The sequence below is a fragment of the Scatophagus argus genome, chromosome 8 (genome assembly GCF_020382885.2).
Source record: "Scatophagus argus isolate fScaArg1 chromosome 8, fScaArg1.pri, whole genome shotgun sequence".
NCBI lineage: Eukaryota > Metazoa > Chordata > Actinopteri > Scatophagidae > Scatophagus > Scatophagus argus.
In genome coordinates, this window is record NC_058500.1 from 901,565 (window position 1) to 921,057 (window position 19,493).

At 45.4% G+C, this 19,493-nt stretch overlaps 1 protein-coding gene across 2 annotated transcripts; it reads left to right on the forward strand.

Moving 5' to 3' along the window:
* The first annotated feature begins 66 nt into the window (after positions 1-66).
* LOC124063169 (myosin-7-like) lies at positions 67-17,142 on the forward strand. 2 transcript variants are annotated; one of them, XM_046396549.1, is made up of 45 exons: positions 67-166; positions 1,000-1,103; positions 1,492-1,635; positions 1,767-1,923; positions 2,591-2,618; positions 2,821-2,914; positions 3,017-3,109; positions 3,204-3,267; positions 3,451-3,549; positions 3,873-3,976; positions 4,063-4,201; positions 4,483-4,601; positions 4,724-4,873; positions 5,483-5,653; positions 5,873-6,052; positions 6,433-6,565; positions 6,681-6,757; positions 6,958-7,045; positions 7,179-7,296; positions 7,419-7,542; positions 7,661-7,797; positions 7,950-8,120; positions 8,257-8,341; positions 8,590-8,832; positions 8,931-9,107; positions 9,946-10,091; positions 10,316-10,406; positions 10,487-10,644; positions 10,899-11,130; positions 11,411-11,537; positions 11,769-11,887; positions 12,006-12,202; positions 12,618-12,801; positions 12,922-13,087; positions 13,223-13,347; positions 13,438-13,553; positions 13,774-13,960; positions 14,243-14,452; positions 14,576-14,701; positions 14,825-14,915; positions 14,997-15,076; positions 15,158-15,262; positions 15,342-15,437; positions 15,691-15,834; positions 15,915-17,142. In XM_046396549.1, the coding sequence occupies exons 1-45, from the start codon at positions 67-69 to the stop codon at positions 15,924-15,926; spliced, it is 5,811 nt and encodes a 1,936-aa protein (XP_046252505.1). In that variant the 3' UTR covers positions 15,927-17,142. The 2 variants fall into 2 exon arrangements, with proteins under 2 accessions (XP_046252505.1, XP_046252504.1); XM_046396548.1 differs by lacking the exons at positions 67-166; positions 1,000-1,103; positions 1,492-1,635; positions 1,767-1,923 and having other exon boundaries at positions 2,526-2,618; positions 15,915-17,141.
* The last annotated feature ends 2,351 nt before the right edge of the window (positions 17,143-19,493 follow it).

Sequence of the window (19,493 nt, forward strand, 5' to 3'; positions counted from 1 at the left end):
GTGTCTCACTTATGTCTAAGAAATGTACAGAAGGCACCTTTGAGTGACGCATGTTGTTGTGTCCAGATGTCTCGGTTCCTGGACATGAAGGAGTTTGGAGAAGCCGGTCGCTACCTTCGCCTCACCAACCTGGAGCAGCTGGCGGCCAAGGCCCAGGCTTTCGACGGTGTGTATCCTGTTCACAGCACCGTGTGGCGCTTGTTGTGCTGCTGTGAAACTGAACACGTGTGTGGCAACAACGGCGTCACATGACAAGAGTCTGCCTTCATCCTGTATTCTCTGTAAGGGCCAGCAGGGGGCGACTCCACCGGTTCAAAAAGGCGCACGATGAGAAAATCGGCCGACTTCTCTCTTGATTTACGATGTCGGTTTCCTCACGTGTCAGATTGTTTTTTCTCCATTTTTTAATTTGTATCAGACTGAATTTGTTGTAAGAGAAGTTTACAAAAGATTCGTTTTTATTATATTAGCTGATTTCCTTTTAGATGAAAAATCCAGTGTATTACATGGATTCATTTTTAATATTTAAATTCAAAAGCACAGAAAAAGTCACTTTGCTGGGTTTTCTCACTCTTGAGTCTGAGTGTTTCACCACGAGCAGCTGTGCGACATTAGTTTTTCACACAAATGGACGTGAAATTGAGAAGAATTAAGAAGATTATTATGTTACTGGCAGAGAGTCTGGCAGAGAGAAGTAAACATTCATATGTGATGGAGATAATGAAAACAAAGAGATATTTGGTTCTCGTGTGAATTTCTGACATCACTTCTGAAGGTCACATTAAATGCATTAACTTGATTGACATGTCAGTGGAGGAAAAGCTGTGAAACATCACGTCAGTATCTGCATTATTAAGACCAGCAAAAAATATGCAAAGGAAGCCCCAAAGAACCTTTAAATGAGGTATTTGTATGTTAGTTTTCTCACATACTGTATACGTGTGTACACGCACTGCGTACTGAGTACTGACTATAGAAGGCGTGATTTCATTTTGGCAGGCACAAAGCGGGTTTGGATGCCTGATGATGCTGAAGCATACGTAGAAGTGGAGATCAGAGAGGTGAACGGAGACAAGGCCACCGTGGAGGCCAAGGACGGAAGGGTTGGTTCACTTCATGTTTCTATAATGTTATTATTAGTAGTAACTTAGCTTATTATTCAGTCATTTGCTTTCTGAGTTACTCAGCTACTCAGTAACAGCAGTACAATGCGTTCTGAGACTGCGTCACTGAGTGTGCATAACGATGGACGACCTGAGAGAGGAAGTGGAGACGTGTCAGCCATCTTTAATGTCAGCGAACTTTCACGTGTTTTATTGGCTGCACAGTTTACTGCACTCAGTTCAATCAGGACAGAGGACTGAGGACTGAGGACTGAGGACTGAATGCATGGTCTGAAGTCTTCAGAAGTCTTGTGATTCCTCTTTCTGACAGAAGGTCTCATGTATCTTACATTTATATGGGATGTAAAGAGCTAAACGTCTGTTTCAGTTCCTGGTAGCGAAAGAAGCCGACCTGCAGCCGATGAACCCTCCAAAGTTTGACATGATTGAGGACATGGCCATGCTGACTCACCTGAACGAAGCTTCGGTCCTCTTCAACCTGAGGAGGAGATACAGCATGTGGATGATCTATGTGAGTGTTTAGTGTGACACACACACACAGACGGCATCTCAGTGCGAACGGCGTATGGTGACCTGGTTCAGTGTTCATGTCTGACCTGGTGTGTGTGTGTGTGTGTGTGTGTGTGTGTGTGTGTGTGTCAGACCTACTCTGGTCTGTTCTGCGTGACAGTCAACCCGTACAAATGGCTGCCGGTCTACTCTGCTGACGTGGTAACGGCCTACAAGGGGCGGCGGCGGGCAGACACTCCGCCACACATCTACGCCATCGCTGACAACGCCTACACCGACCTACTGCAAAGTGAGTCACCTGTGTCACCTGTCTGACCGCCGACGTTAAACCCTGTAGGGTCAGACCTGGGCACAAAGGGCCGGTGTGGCTGCGGGTTTTTGCTCCAACCAACCAAGAGCACACCGTTTGACCAATCAACTGTCTGAAGACTGAGATCAGTTGATTAAATGAGTCAAGTCTGGTGTGCTGCTGCTTGGTTGGAAAGAAAACCTGCAGCCACACCGGCCCTTTGTGGAACAGTTTGCCCAGGTGTAGGTGAACCGATGCGACACCTAGTGGTTAAAATACGGTATACAAGTTCGGTCTAATGTCAGGCTGGATGTCTAATGCTGATATAATCACCACAGTACCTCCTGTATACTTCATCATCATTATCTACAGTTCCAATACTTCTGGTATTATTACTGCTGCTACGCATCTCTGCTGGTGTGCTCCTTCTCTCACGCCCCTCCCCCCTCTGCCTCCCTCTCTCTCTCCTTGTCTGTCTCTCTCTCTCTCTCTCCCCCCCCCTCTGCCTCTCTCCCTTGCTCTCTCCCCCCCCCCCGTCATGAGAAAACTTTTGTTGTGAACTGGCGTTATATAAACAAAGTGAATTGAATGTCAGATCAGCCCAGCGACGGAATAACAAGAGACTCTTCTTCTTCTGTTCCTTTACATGTCTTCATTTTGTCCGCAGATCGGGAGAACCAGGCGATGCTGATCACGTAAGTCAGATTTCTATTCGCTTTAACGTTCAGTCAGTCTGGTGTTTCTGCTAACAGAATGATGTTGCCAAATAAATGAGCTGAGCAAATGCTGGAAAATGCATCATCAAATCCAAAAAGTATGTTCCTTAAAAGTTAACTGTAGCTTTTCCAACTGAAAATCTGTGTGTGTGTGTGTGTGTGTGTGTGTGTGTCCTGTCAGCGGTGAGTCCGGTGCAGGGAAAACAGTCAACACCAAGCGGGTGATTCAGTACTTTGCCATCGTCGCTGCTCTGGGTGAAAACGTGAAGAAAGGGGTGAGTGTCCTCCGCGTTTCCCTCCGTTAGCACGTGGCTTCGCTGTGGTTCTGTGTTGTGTGTCCATGTGTCCATGTAGCCTCTTTCTGTCCGTCTCCTCAGGGGTCTTTAGAGGACCAGATCATTGAAGCCAATCCAGCCATGGAGGCGTTCGGCAACGCCAAAACCATCCGCAATGACAACTCGTCTCGCTTTGTGAGTTCAGTGCGGGCATGACGACGAGCCGAGCCGAGCTGGGTGATGTGCTGTGTGTGCGTTACAAAGAGCCTGACCTGTTTGTGTGTCTCAGGGCAAGTTCATCAGGATTCATTTCGGGCCGACTGGGAGGCTGGCGTCTGCTGACATCGACATCTGTGAGTCACATTTACCACCAAACAAGACTTTGCACCTCAAATCAGCACATGTCAAGCTTGTTTTTTAAAAAATAAATGAAAGTTATTTTCTGTTCCGTCCTAATAATCCGGTTACCCTTTTGTATTAGCAGCACTGCAGTAGTACTACAGAACACTGGAGTATGTCTGTGTGTGTTCTGTCAGATCTCCTAGAAAAGTCCAGAGTTGTGTTCCAGCAGCCAGGAGAGAGAAGCTACCACATCTACTACCAGATCCTGTCCAATCACAAGCCTGAACTACAAGGTAGCTCCACCCACCACCATCACCTGCCCACTCACACCTGATGATGTAAATGAACAGATACATGTCAGTCACAATATCATCACGCTGAGTTACACGGTTGCTTCAGTCTGAAGCTCTCTGAACGTGGATTCAGTCTAACGTTTAAAGTTTAAAGTCAGATATGGTGTGAAGTACAACAAGCAACAGGAAACACAACATCTGAACTGTTCACCTGTTCACCAATCACCTCTGACCTTCTGCAGAGGCTCATTCACAAAGCACACAGTCAGCTCATTTAAAGCTAGCAGCACAGCAGAAGGTAACCTCCAGGTGGTGTGTTGCAGACATGCTGTTGGTGACCACCAACCCCTACGACTACCACTTCTGCTCTCAGGGCGAAACCACAGTCGACAGTATCAACGACGGAGAGGAGCTGAAGCTCACTGATGTAAGAGGCACACTCCTCACCCCCCAAAGAACACACACACTGTGCTCTGAAGCTTTCTGAACTATAACCCGTTCACGTGTGTGCAGCATGCCATGGACACACTGGGCTTCACTCCAGAGGAGAAGTACGGCTGCTATAAGATCGTCGGAGCCATTATGCACTTTGGTAACATGAAGTTCAAGAAGAAGCAGAGGGAGGAGCAGGCCGAGGCCAACGGCACAGAGAGTATGGGTTGAACTTGATCTGAACACCTCATCATTTAGACTTCTGCTTAGCCGTGTTTGGTTTTGTGCCGTGGAAGCTTGGACAAAGCTTCTAAGAAAGGCAGGGCAGATTTATTTCCGCAGCACATTTCAAACGCAGAGGCAATTCGAGTCAACATAACATATTTAAAGAAAAACATTCAATATAGATTAGATCACAAACTAACAGAACAGAATAATGAAATAAATATGTGAAATCAAACTAATACGTGGATGATGTTTGTGTTGTGTGTGTGTGTTGAGGTGTGGACAAGGCAGCATATTTGATGGGCATCAGCTCTGCTGACCTGCTGAAAGGACTGCTGCACCCCCGCGTCAAAGTCGGAAACGAGTTCATCGTCAAAGGACAGACTGTAGAACAGGTAACCGATCAGTCAGTCGGTCAGTCGGTCAGTGGTCTTTTGTTTCTCTCACATCTGAACGTGAACATGAATGTGTATTTGCTGTTGAAGAACCTGACTGGCTCCTGAATGTTTGTGTGCAGGTCAACTACGCAGTGGCAGCCCTGGCCAAAGCCACGTATGACCGCATGTTTAAGTGGTTGGTGGGTCGCATCAACTCATCCTTATCCACCTCTCTGCCTCGCCAGTACTTCATTGGCGTCCTTGACATCGCCGGCTTTGAGATCTTTGAGGTAAAAAGGAGGGATAGTCATCATCGTTTCGAGATCCAAAAGTTTCAACTAAACCCAGCCGACCACAGGACGGATGGAGGACTAAGTCGTTTAAGATACACCATGTAAATCAGATGGACTTCTTGTGTTTTTCTCCTTTGATGGAGAAATACGGGCTTCAAGTTTCCATCTGCCCGCCTTCCTCTGTACTAGATAGGCCTACACCGAGACGAAACCGATTTCCATCCCGATCTGTGAAAGTAACTCAGCAGTTGGTTTTTGTGACCTTCCCAGGGATTAACTTTCGCCCTGGTTAGCAGTTAGCTTCCCACGAATTCATGTTAGTATAGTAGTTAGCAACGTTACGTTCACAAGCCATCCAGCTCTTTTCAGCAGTTCTTTGGTACTAACCAAGAGAACCCGAGTCGCACTTGGTGAAAGCTGCTCCAAAGTTCACTGCCTGCCCTAAATCTACTCTCCTTCTTATGACCGCCCAGAAGCGGACAGTAACAGGAGTTAGATGCTGTAGAGGTGTTGCATGAGTTCCATCCAACACTTGACTACTTCTACAATCTTGGCTATTGTCCTGCCTGATACTCAACTACAAACGTGTTTTCTCTCTTCCTGTAGTTCAATAACTTTGAGCAGCTGTGTATCAACTTCACCAACGAGAAGCTGCAGCAGTATTTCAACCACCATATGTTCATCCTGGAGCAGGAGGAGTACAAGACCGAGGGGATAGAGTGGACCTTCATAGACTTCGGTTTGGACTTGCAGGCCTGTATAGACCTCATAGAGAAGGTATGCGTGTTTGTGCTTGTGTGATTCACATCACACAGTCATGTGATGGTGGTTGTCCGGAGGAGTTTGTCTCTTAGTGTCATGGAGTTAAAGATAATTCAAAAGTGTTCATCAATGTGATATTAGCTTTGCATAGTCAAAAATACAATGTTGTCCATGACAGAGAATAATAATAATAATAATAATAATACAACATATTGATGAATTTTGGATTTTCAGCCCATGGGTATTCTGTCCATCATGGAGGAGGAGTGTATGTTCCCCAAAGCCACGGACCACAGCTTTAAAACCAAACTCTATGACAACCATCTGGGGAAGTCGCCCAACTTCCAGCGGCCGCGGCCGGACAAGAAGCGCAAATATGAGACGCACTTTGAGGTGGTTCACTATGCTGGAGTGGTGGGTACCAGTGTTGTTCTTTTGCTGTAGTCGCTCATGTCCACTCATTTAGTTCAGGTGATTTAGCAGCTGGTTCCCAATCACAAATACCAGTCATGAGATGAAAAATGTCACAGTTGATGTATTTCCGTGACAAAGTCAGCTACAACCGTCAGTTAAATTAGGCAATCTTTTGGGGGCAGTAATATGAACATCACAACATGGACTTGGAGACAAATCGAGTGGCGTGGTGGCTTTGATAGGATGATAGGATTCCCATAGAAGACTCACACTTTTCTCTGTGTGGAGTCACGTCTGTGCAAGGTTGCTGTCACACTGAGGAATGAATGCAAAAAATGAACTCACAATCAGAGTCGTTCTGTGTGCGTATCTCACTGCAGGTGCCGTACAATATCACTGGCTGGCTGGATAAGAACAGAGATCCTCTGAATGAGACGGTGGTGGCTCTGTTCCAGAAATCCTCCAACAAACTAATGGCTGGACTATTTGAGAACTACATCAGCTCTGAGATGGGTAACTGCACAAACAATATGCTGGGAAACTTAAAGTGTGACAACAGAAAGGACCTCAAATGCCGAAATTCCATTAGTATTGTAAAGTGGTAATTCAGTTTGTGCTGCTGTTTCAGCCAGTGATCCAAAGGCCGAAACCAAACTCAGGAAGAGGAAAGCAGCATCCTTCCAGACAGTTTCACAGTTACACAAGGTGAGTTTGACTATTCATATCTGTCATTCTGACAGATGCTACGGGACCAAGAGCAGTGATATTCGTGCTTGTTGCCATCTTTGTCATTAAGACACAAGCATGTGCTATTATGAAGTCAGCAAGCACCTTGACTGGCTGTAATCGACTGAGACGACATGGTTGGTCACCAACTCCTGATCTGTTTTTCTGTTTAAATACAGGAGAATCTGAACAAGCTGATGGCGAACCTCCGCAGCACTCAGCCTCACTTTGTCCGCTGCATCATCCCCAATGAGTCCAAGAATCCAGGTAACCGAAGAACTGCCGGCAGCAGTGCAAAGCACATCACTTCAAAATCACATTAGACAAAGAAAAGCAGCAAAGTTTCACATCGATGAAGCTGAATCCAGAGAATGATGAAGTGTTGCTGTGTGTTTTGCAGGTGTGATGGATCCCTTCCTGGTCCTTCATCAGTTGAGGTGTAATGGCGTCCTTGAGGGGATCAGGATTTGCAGGAAGGGCTTTCCAAATCGTATCCTGTATGCTGAGTTTAAACAACGGTCAGTCCCAAACTGAAACAAGCACAGAAACACATGTTCACGTTTCATGTTTCACTGTTTCACAGCATGGAATTTTCCAATCCAGCACTCTTCAGTAATACACGATCACTTTACCTCCTCAGTTATCGCATCTTGAATCCGACTGCGATTCCAGAGGACTCGTTTGTGGACAGCAGGAAAGCTGTGGAGAAGCTGCTGGGCTCTCTGGACATAGACCACACCCAGTACAAGTTTGGTCACACTAAGGTACAAATTCTGTGAATAAGGCAGGCTACCAGGGTGTGAAGACACAGAGCGATTATATGTTGACTTTAAAGTTCAGATAACTGCTGCTGACACTTCTGTTTGAACGTCCTCCTCTCAGGTGTTTTTTAAGGCGGGTCTGTTGGGTCAGCTGGAGGACATGAGGGACTCCCGTCTGTCTCAGATCCTCACTATCGTTCAGGCCATGGCCAGAGGGAAGCTGATGAGGATGGAACGACAGAAGATGATGCTGCAAAGGTCAACATGACAACCACCATGTGCAGTTCTGTTGAATGGCTGCTTGGCTGAATGTGCTAGAAAGAAGGAGACCGAAGGAAAACTGTCGAAATGTCATCTGGGTTCTGATCAGTTTTTAGAATGACGTTGTGGTCTTCATCTGTCCCTCTCAGGGATGCTGTAATGGTGATCCAGTTCAACCTCAGAGCTTTCTTCTCCGTGAGGACTTGGCCCTGGATGATGTTGTTCTATAAGCTCCGCCCCCTGCTCAGGAGTGCCCAGGTGGAGAAAGAGCTGGCTGCTCTCAATGAAGATTTCAAGAAATTAAAAGAAGCCTTTGACAGGTCTGTCCACCCATCGGTCTTCAAGTCTGACTGGCTATTTGCATTATTATTTACACATTTAGATCTGAGTTTACTAGGAAAAATAAGCTTCAGATGAGCTTCTCTGTCACCTTGGTTTGCTGTTTTTCTCCGACAGGTCAGAGGTAAAGCGTCGTGAGGCGGAGGAGCGGCAGGTGGTTTTGGTTCAGGAGAAAAATGACCTGGCTCTGCAGCTTCAAGCTGTAAGTCTCACCTGCCGTTAATCAAAATGTAACATCTGAGATCTTCAAAAGTGTGATTACTAGTGGTGCTGTCATTAAGAGATTTGTATGAGACAAACTGATCTGTAATAAACCTAGTTTCATTTATTTCGAACTGGAAAGCCTCATTGTAAAAACTTTGACATCATTTGACATCATCAACTAATTTCCAGTAAAATTATTTTTTTCTTTGATGCCTCTGAAACTTTTTTCCCATTTCAATAATGCAGGAGCAGGACAACCTGACGGACGCAGAGGACCGCTGCAACCAGCTGATTCAGTCCAAAATTGCTCAGGAGTCGAGGCTGAAGGATATGCAGGAGCGTCTGGAGGACGAGGAGGAAGTGAGTGCCAAGCTGATGTCCAAGAAACGTCAGCTGGAAGATGAGGTGGCCTCACTGAAGAGAGATGTGGATGACCTGGAGATGACTCTGGCTAAAGTGGAGAAAGAGAGACATGGAGTGGAGAACAAGGTGTGTTAATGAAAAAGCAGGTCTCACTGCAGGGTTCCTTCTTTCACTGGTGATGGGTGGAACTGATGAGTTTAAACGTTATTTTACTTCCTGTCCAGGTGAAGAACCTGTCTCAGGAGATGTGTGTCCTGGACGAAACCATAGCGTCTCTGAACAGAGAGAAAGCCGCCCTGCAGGAAGCTCACCAACAGGTTCTGAATGACCTTCAGGCACAGGAAGACAAGGTTAACATGCTGGCCAAGACAAAAGCCCGACTGGAGCAGCAAGTGGACAATGTAAGTAGAAATATTCAGAAAATCAAACAGTCTGTCCACACAGTGGACAGGAAGAACTGTGATTATGCCAAACTTGTCTTGTCTTGTTAGTCCGCCAACATTTCTTCCTGTCTTCTACCTTCATGATAAATGAAAGGAAACTCCAAAATAAGTGCGTTAGGAAGGTGTTTTTCCACCATGGAAACCAGTTTCTGCACTTGTTGATTCTTGAGGGATGAGCAGCAACCTGATGATATTCCTACATTTAGCGTTTCGATGAAGGTGGTAGAAAGGGCTTTCTAACAAGTCACTCAAAAATCTCCCATAGGTCATCAGTTGCATAACTAAAATCTTCCTAAGACCAGCATCCTGAAGGACCACCAGAACCACTTTCAAGAAATGAACTGTAGAACTTCATTCACCATAAGAAGCATCTGAAGAACCTTTCTAACCTATTTACTAAGCACTTGATGCACTTGAAGGACCCCCAAATGTCCTAAGGGACCTTTAAAACCATCTCGCTGATCACAAGAACCATCTAAAGGGAACTCTAGAGTCCAAGCAGCGACCATTAGAACCTCCTAAATGATCACTAGAACCAGGAGGCCCCTAAAATTTTCTCAATGACCTATGGAACTATGTACATGAGTAAAGAACCTCAAACACCACATAAATAACCCACTGACCTGCTGAAATAACACAAAATCCACAACTCCAGATACTTTACCGATACAAAGCAAATTAAGTTAAAACCCCAAATAAAGTGTCTTCTTTGATCTTGGTACATTAAAATATTGAAGTACCCTGCTTTGTGAGTTTGTCTCTGGTTCCTCACAGCCTGCCCCCCTCTTCTCTGCAGGTGGAAAGTTCCTTGGCCCAGGAGAAGAAAGTGCGGATGGATCTGGAACGAACCAAAAGGAAGCTGGAGGGGGATCTGAAGCTATCCATGGACTCAGTGAGGGACCTGGAACAGCAGAAAGAGGAGCTGGAGGAGAGACTGAAAAAGTAGGAAAACATATCTGGAGCTCATAGTTTTTTAACTTTTATTTAATCAGTGGTCATATCGCTACCTGCCTGAGAAGACAATTTCTCTACAAGAAATAAACTCAAGTCGGTCACAAAACCACTCAGTGAATAATAAATATTTTGTTCACGCTCCGACTCTGATTCTGTTCCTTTCTGTCTGCCTCTCTCTCTCTCTCTCTCTCTCTCTCCATCCCTCTCTACAGAAAAGACTTTGAGTTGGGTCAGCTTCAATCTAAAATGGAGGACGAACAGAGTTTGGTTGCTCAGCTTCAGAAGAAATTGAAAGAGCATCAGGTTAGTCAGACTGATCCAGACTAGACCTCACTGAGCTGCCTCATCTGCTCCTTCCTCACTGCTGAGTTTTGATCCCTCAGACTCGCATTGAGGAGCTGGAGGAGGCGCTGGAGGCAGAGCGAGCCTGGCGCTCCAAAGCTGAACGCCAGAGGAACGACGTTGCCAGAGAGCTGGAGGACCTTGGAGAGAAACTGGAGGAGGCAGGAGGAGCCTCTGCTGCTCAGATCGCTCTCAACAGGTCATCATCCACAGTTCTGCTCCATTAGCTGATGCTTATCCTCTAGCCCCACCAGCAGGTTCAATATTGTTGCTTCAGATTAAAGTATCTCAACAACCAAATGCCTGCAGAGCTCCACTTCAGCTGGACTGTTTACTGCTAATTAACTTGACCACTCCAGTGTTTATTCAGCTGAACCTCTAAATCCTATCTGTGTTCTTTATGCATACATAAACCCTACGACTTCAAAGTGCATCTAACCTCATGTCAAGCAGGAAGAGGGAGGCAGACTTCCTGAAGCTGAGACGGGAGCTGGAGGAGGCGGGGCTCCACCACGAGGCTATGGCCGCCACTCTGAGAAAGAAGCACTTGGACACAGTGGCAGAGCTCAGCGAGCAGATCGACGCTCTGCAGAGAGCTAAGCAGAAACTGGACAAGGAGAAGGCCGAGATCCGGCTGGAGGCTGACGACTTGGCTGCTAACGTGGAGCAGCTGTCCAGGGCCAAGGTAGTCCACCTTAAATAGAAGATTAAAGGAGCACTGCACAGGTTTTATCAATGTCAGCCTACCCATCATGATTAGTAATACTCAGGCTGTGAAAAAAACATCTGTGTTCACCAGACAGGAGGGTTTCAGGAAAGACACTGACTGACATGATGGGAAATGTAGGATCCAGTGTTTTTAACTCATAGTAGAGAGTAAGAATCAGGATATTACAGCCTCTTAACCATCGACTGACCAGGTCACCTGGCTGCTTGTGTGTGTGTGTGTGTGTGTGTGTGTGCAGGCAGCTGTAGAGAAGATGTGCAGGGTTTATGAAGACCAGCTGAATGAAACCAGGGGCAGAGCCGAGGAGCTGCAGAGACAACTAAATGAAGTTTCTGCTCAGAAAGCACGAGCACTCACAGAGACTGGTACAACATACATGTGCATAATAATAATAATAATGATAAATAATACATATTTGATATCCAGCGCCTATGTATGATGTGCACAGCAGTGTTCTAGCCTGTACTGCAAGAGAGTAACGAATGTATCATAAATATAATTCTCATTTTATAAACACATGATTGAGTCTTCCAAACTTAAATTGGGTTTCTGAAAGACCAAATGACGGAAGACGTCTCTGCATGCTGTTCTTCTAGCTGAGTACAGCCGGCGTCTGGAGGAGCGGGACACTATGATTGGTCAGCTCCAGCGCTCCAAGGCGGGTGTTTGTCAAAACTATGAAGATCTGAAGAGGCAGCTGGAGGAGGAGAGCAAAGTAACACTGAATCGTCAAAACTCTGACCCATCATTCCAATAATGAACCTTTGTTTGTCCTCACTGTGGACTGAAGCATCAGGGATGTGCTTAGAAGTGAACGCGTGTGTGTGTTTCAGGCTCGTGTAGCACTGGCCCATGCGGTGCAGGCGTCTCGACATGACTGCAGCCTGCTCAGAGAGCAGCTTGAGGAGGAGCAGGAGGCCAAGGCTGAACTGCAGAGGGCGCTGTCCAAAGCCAACAGCCAGGTGGTCGAGTGGAGAGCCAAGTACGAGACTGATGCTGTGCTGAGAATAGAGGAGCTGGAAGACGCAAAGTAAGACACTCAAAACGGCCTTTGGTTTAGCCCTCTGTTGCACTGCTTCACAGCATATCATTTGTTATTTATGTTATTTACCGTGATGTTATTTTGTGGAGCGACAGATTGCACTGGTTTCCAACCAACTCGTGGAGCTGAGGTTGAGTAGCTGACTAGCTATGGCCGAATCTGCCTTTTTCCTAGTGCCACCTTCAGGCTTTTCAGGGGATAAATTCTTTAGACTTTAATGACACTATGACTTTTCCTCTAGCACCACCCTCAGGACATTTTTAGTTTCACTACTGGTAAGGCTCTAAAACTGTCTTTACCAGCTGTCTAACAGTTGAACTGTGACCTTTGAGCTTCAGGCTAATTCTTTGATGAGTTTTGTTCTGTCTTAAAAAGCCATTGTTTGTCTGGTGCTTGTTTGTAGGAAGAAGCTGGTGGTCAAAGTGCAGACTGTTCAGGAGGCCGTGGAGGCGTCTCAGGCCAAATGCTCCTCACTGGAGAAATCTAAACACGGTCTACAGACAGAGATCGAAGACCTGGTGATTGAACTGGAACGATCCAACGCTGCTGCTCTGGCTCTGGACAAGAGGCAACGCAACTTTGACAAGGTCAGCAACACCAGCCAAAATGAACTACAACACTCACCACCTGTAGACTAGAAGGTGGCTGTAAGATACGTTCGGTGACAACTCCATGTGATGGTATGTGCTTTGTCTTGTTTAATGCAGCTGTTGAGCGACTGGAAGCTGAAGTTTGAGGAAAGCCAGACAGAACTGGAGGCATCGCAGAAAGAGTCCCGCAGTCTGAGCACTGAGCTCTTCAAACTGAAGAACTGCTACGAAGAAGCTCTGGACCATCTGGAGACAGTTAAGCGAGAAAACAAGAACCTGCAAGGTGCTCTGTCTTACATCTTCGTTTAGAGTCACTTAGAAACATAGATAAATTGTTTTGTTTTGTTTTTTATTTATTTTCACTGTTATGGACAGATGTTAATCCTGCGATTGACTGGCAAATTGTGTTTGATTCCAGAGGAGATACTGGACCTGACAGATCAGATCAGCCAGGGAGGGAAGACCATCCACGAGCTGGAGAGAACGAAAAAGCTCCTCAATGTGGAGAAGAGTGATATCAAAACAGCTCTAGAGGAAGCAGAGGTAACAGAGTTGACGGGTATCTACAGCAAGTAGGTCTACCAGCTGAACTGTTTGCTGAACGAATGTACCTTCCAAATGTCTACCAACCAGGGTACTCTGGAGCATGAGGAGACCAAGACCTTGAGATTTCAGATGGAGTTGCAGCAGCTAAGGACTGAGATCGAACGCAAGATTGCAGAGAAAGATGAGGAGATCGACAATCTCAGGTCCCAAATATACTAATTCACTTACTGAACTTACGGAATGTGATAGTATCGTGTGAAAAATTATAGATACGATGTAGCAGAAGAATGGCAGCCTGTATAATGCCAGAATACAAATCTAAAAAACCCCAAAAACCTACCAACTGACCATTGAAAAACCTTACAACATCAGGTACCAAATTCGAGTAGTAGTTCAGGTACTAATACCAGTGCTGTCCACCAGGCGGAGCTACCAGCGCTCTCTGGAGACCATGCAGGCCAGCTTGGAGGCTGAGGTCCGCAGTCGCAGCGAGGCCGTTCGTCTGAGGAAGAAGATGGAATCTGACCTGAATGAGATGGAGATTCACCTGGGACACGCAAACAGACAGGCAGCCGAGAGCCAGAGGATGATCAGACACCTGCAGTCACAGGTAGACTCACCTGAATCACTTTCATTCAAGATATCAAGACGATCAAACACCAAAATATCAGAGTGGAAAGGAGGAATCACATTTGTCTGAAAATAGTGAAGGTCACCAATACTCATAGTCGTAGCATTCACTCATTTATTAAAGTTGATAAACTAAATGACAGAAAGGAAAGAAAAATCATACCTCCCATGGACCAGCATTGTCGTGTGTTCTGTCTTTTGTCCTGCTCCTTTTTCTTTCTTCTCCATACGACACAGTGTCGATTCTCACTGTGCTGTGCAGGTTAAGGAGCAACAGGTGGACCTGGAAGACAAAGTCCAGCTGAACAATCAGCTCAAGGAACAGATCGTCCTGCTGGAGCGACGTTTTTCATTGATGACAGTGGAGGAGGAGGAGCTACGGGAGATCCTGGAACAAACCGACCGCGCCCGCAAGATGGCCGAACATGAGCTGGTGGAAGTGGCAGAGAAAGTAAACTTGCTCACCACACAGGTACAAACAAACACAACAACACGCACACACACACACACACACACTGATGGTCAGACAGACCGACTCACTGAATGCTGACCCCCCTTCAGTGCTTGATGTGTTGTTGTTCTGACTGTGTTTCAGAACGCAGGCCTGGTGAGCAGTAAGAGGAAGCTGGAGGCGGATCTGTCTGTGCTGACGGGAGAGGTGGAGGAGGCCATGCTGGAGAGTCACAGCGCCGAAGAGAAGGCCAAGAAAGCCATCACTGATGTCAGTCCTGACCTCTGACCTCTGATTTCTGTCCAATCCAAAACTGACCCTGAGGTTTTCTTTCAGCTGCTTGTTTTTGAAAGCACAACGACTGAACTGCTGTCCATGCATGTGTTTCGTCAGGCGGCTCTGATGGCCGAGGAGCTGAAGAAGGAGCAGGACAGCAGCAGTATGTTGGAGAGAATGAAGAAGAACATGGTGTCCACGGTGAAAGGTATGCTATGATGAGGGTTAATCTCCTGCTGTTCCTGTGCTGCTGCAGGCTGATGTTAACAGCGTCGGTTTGTTTCCAAAGAGCTGCAGGTCAAAATGGACGAGGCGGAGCAGGTGGCGCTGAGGGGAGGAAAGAAACAACTTCATAAACTGGAAACGAGAGTGAGTACAGAGAGAAAAGTAAACTAAGGAAAAAGGCCTGACAAGTGGATGAGACGGGAGCTCCGCTGTGTGTTTGTGCAGGTGAGGGGGCTGCAGACCGAGCTGATGGTGGAGCATAAGAGAAGCGAGGAGTATCAGAAAGGAGTCCGTCGCTACGAGAGGAGATGCAAAGAGCTGATGTACCAGGTCTGGTTACCCTCACATCGTCCAGCTCATCATGTTCTGTGATCGTCCACCATGTTTTTCATTGGTTCTCTTCCTGCAGTCGGAGGAGGACAGGAAGACTCTGATGAGGATGCAGGAGCTGATTGATAAGCTTCAGACCAAAGTTAAGAGCTACAAGAGACAAGCTGAGAATGCAGTAAGTTATCATCCTATTACCTTAAAGAGAACAGGTCACAGTCATGGCGGAGTTTAGGTTTTAAAGCTATAGAATTGATCTAACAGTGAAATGAACTGATCTGATTCATGTTCATGCTGATCTGTGACTGCTGTAAATGGAGTTCAACTTGGTTCAACAAAAGAAAGTAAAAAGGTGGCCATATGTCAATGTCATATTCACAACTGTTCAAAGAAGTTAAATAACTACTGTCATTCCCCTGTGTGTCCACCAGGAGGAGCAGGTGAGCTGCAATGCAGCACGTTTCAGGAAAGTTCAACACGAGCTGGATGACGCTGAGGAGAGAGCTGACATGGCTGAGACGACCGTCAACAAGCTGCGGATTCGAGCCCGCGAGCAGAGCAGCAAAGTGGCCATAGTGAGTCGCACACCGACAGTTAGCACTGACCTGAGCAGGGCGATGGTGTGTTGTTTCTAATCAGCTGTTTGTTTCTGCAGATCGCTGAGTGAAGCTCTGCTGCGTCTTCAAACGCCGTCAGAGTGTTGCCGGTGCTCGTGTGGTGTTCCTTATGTTTGATCTGTGCTGTGCCTTCGTGTCCAATGTGTTTGTGTTGCGTTACAGTGAACTGGTGTGAACAGAACAAGTTGGGTTCAGTTGAGTCTAGTGTAGGGTTTTGTGAAGCTACTTAAAGCTGAACTTGCTGCTGCACAGTACTGACTGGCTGGGTAACACACGTTTATATATGTTACATTATATTAATACTGCGTTAATTGATGTTATTGCTTATTAACATTAACTCAAATGACTGCGTCAAAGTTTTTCATAGTCACTAAGTATGTGGCTCTACTGTAGACTTCAGCCAGTTTCTGAAAACAAACAGGACTTCTGTGGGATCGTAATATAGATCTGTGTCTGCTGGATGTGGACGACTGACATGAGAGCTCCCCAAAGTGAGGCACAAACATTTTGCTCACCCCCTGGTGGATGGTTCCTGAACAGCTCATAAGCCCCACCCCCTCCATGTCAGGACATGGGACATGAGCCAAACTAAAAACTCAAAGTACATGTCAAGTAAATTTTTCCCAAAGATGGTTTCTGTCATTTTAGGTCATTCTTGTCACATTAATGTTTGTTCCAGTTGTCATTTTTCTGATCAGTTTATAAAAAGGGGCTGAAACATCATGATTTACAGCTGAGTGCTGCTGCTGATTGGCTCAGACGGGTGTGTGGGTGGGAAGTTGATACTGCTGCTCCACCCCCTGATCACCACTGCACAGACTCTGGCTCCAAATGATGTAACCAGAACAAGATGGCAGCACTCGCATCTCTGATGTTTTGGCTTCCGTTTTGTGCAGTGGGAAGAAGTGAAGACAAGTCGGCCATCTTTACATGAGTCAATGATGCAGATGTTTGCTAACATGTTGGCTACCACCACTTTCTGACTGTTTTTCTGCACCTGAGTAGTCAAATTCCCTTTAGTACTGCTTAAATGGGATCAGGCTCACAGTTGGAAAAACCCTCCAACCTCTAGGCCACGGCTGCCCCCCCAATGTCTAATAAAATGTCTAATAAACCAAATGTTTTCATACTGGATGGTTAACTATTGATGTGTGTGTGTTTTATTGTAGTGGAAATTTCTAAAATTTGTAGTGGAAAAGTTTTTATTGTAGTTAAAAGAAAAACCAAGAAAAATAAATAGCTGTTGGTGCTTGACGTACAGTTTGTTGGTTTCTTTTACTTCCTCTCCTACACCAAACTCCTCAGCCTGATACACACAACAATGGCACAAAAATGAAATAAAAGTTGTATGTGATAATGACACTGGCTAAAGACTAATCAAGTGCAGGTTTTCAGGTACAAGCTGGAGCCACTGAGCTTATTATGCTGGCTGTGTATGGAGGGTATGGGGACTGAGTTGAGTCCTGAAGGTGTGAAACCAAACACCAACACAACCACACGTCCCTGAAAAAACGGATCTTTTTTTTTTTGAGCCAACTTTCAACAGGAACTGGTCACTGACAAGATTAGATTATGTGCACTGTAAGAACGAACAGTTAAAGCTTGACAAAAAAAAAATAAATAAATACTTCCAATAAGTCAAAAATTTAAAAAAGTTAATTCATTTCTATTTGTCTGAGTCATCAGTACGGATTTTTTTGTTTTAAGTTTAAAGTACTCAGCCACTTTAATTAATTTGTGTCCTTGAACTCATATATTTTGATAGTTACGTCTGTGATGTCACAAAGACACGCCCCTTCACGAGTGCTCCCTCTTCACCGCCATTTCTGTTGTGGCTTCTGTCCGATTCTTTGGTCCGAAAATGTGGTCGGAGCTTAGCAGCCTGTGAAGAACTTTGTTGGAAGTAAGGGATATATTTTTATTTTGGAGCGTCTGTTGCCTGTGAAGACAGCCGAAAAGACGGCAGCAGCAGTTTTCTCTAGCGCATGCGCACATTCTCTCCACGGTGATTGGCCTCACTGGGGGCTGTTGCGGTGATTCCCTGGTGAGTTATCTTTTTATTTAGCACCATATTTCACTGTTGCACTGCTTTTATTATATTTCCCGTCTCAAATGCTTTAGCAATTTATGTATTTAATGCATTTGAAAAGTGCACGATTTGAGGCCTTTTTTACGGTGGACGACAAGTACAATCGTATAATATATAACATATAACATATAAGGAAACAGATGCAAAAGGACAACGTTGCAAATACAGAAACGTGCTGCAAATAAGAGAAACAAATGCAAAACGAAAACGCCGCACATCCAGTTATACTACGGAAGTGCTCCAGGCCTCTAGGGGCAGTACTGAGCTTCAATCCGAGAGACAGACGACAGAACACATAGACATAATTAAGATATTTTTAATCTTTATTATGTCTATGGTGGAGCAGATGAGTACGTGAGAAGAAGAAGGTTATTGGTGGATTGGTGGGAGGAAAATTGGAGTCGAGAGAGGCTACATGAAAGAGTACGTATTCTTTTTTATTTTTCTTTCTGGACGCTCAACACTGCCCCTAGAGGCTTGGAGCACTTCCGTTGTATAACTGGATATGCGGCGTTTTCTTTTTGCATTTGTTTCTTATATGCAGCGCGTTTGTACATGTCGGCCACCGTGTTTTTTACATGTCTGATAAATGCGAGCAGTTGAATAGCTGAGGGCAATGCGTATTTTAGCTCGTTTTCACCAAAGCTTCACAAAAAGTCGTTATTTTGCTGAGATTACGTTCTTGTAAACGCGATTTCTCTATGTATTTTGTGTGTATTATACTGCGTATTGCGTGCAGGGCTCGGCGCCATGGTAGCCGACAATGGCGGCCAACTCGTTTTGACCCTTCGCTTAAACCAGCAGTTTTTTAGTTACCGCTGCAAAACAATTGAGCTAAAACGAAACTCAACATTCATCAAAACGACGCGTAGCCGCAGCGCGTGCTGTGAGGTGTCGTCCATTTTGTTTCGTTTAGCTTGCTTTTAAATGTGCTCTTGGTGCCATTGTTTAGCATTTTGTAAGGTGAAGTATGTTTAAATGTACGTTTATCTCGTATCGGAAACAGCAGTGTTGAAGTAGTCTCACTTCTGTTAACGTTTCAGAGTGTACGTTACTGGAAAATCAGGAAGACTGAAAACAGGTACATTTTCTGAGTGTGTAGCCCTGTGTTTTTTTGTTGCTTTGCCTCAGACTTACAATTAAATAATTAATATGTTTAAGTCATTTAAGAAGATTTTACCAAGTCTAAACAAAAATATTAACAAATATTCCAGGATTAACCTGAAGTTCCTGGCTGATGTACCAAGTTCCCAGACTGGTATGTTGATGTTGATGTTGATTTGTTGCACCAGAGTGTGGCACTGTGAGTGCATACTGAACGCCCAACACAAGTAGAAAATATCAGTGGCTTGGAGGTGCAAGCTTTGTGCTGGTGTGTGTGATGTAAGGGCGCAGTTGCTTGAACGCATCGCTTGTGTCATAGCAATGTTTCCTCAATTCATTAGATTCACAGGTGAACATATTGTCTTCAGCACACCTGTTTGCGCAAATGTTTTCCATGTAAATCCATTGTGTGTCTGTGTTATAT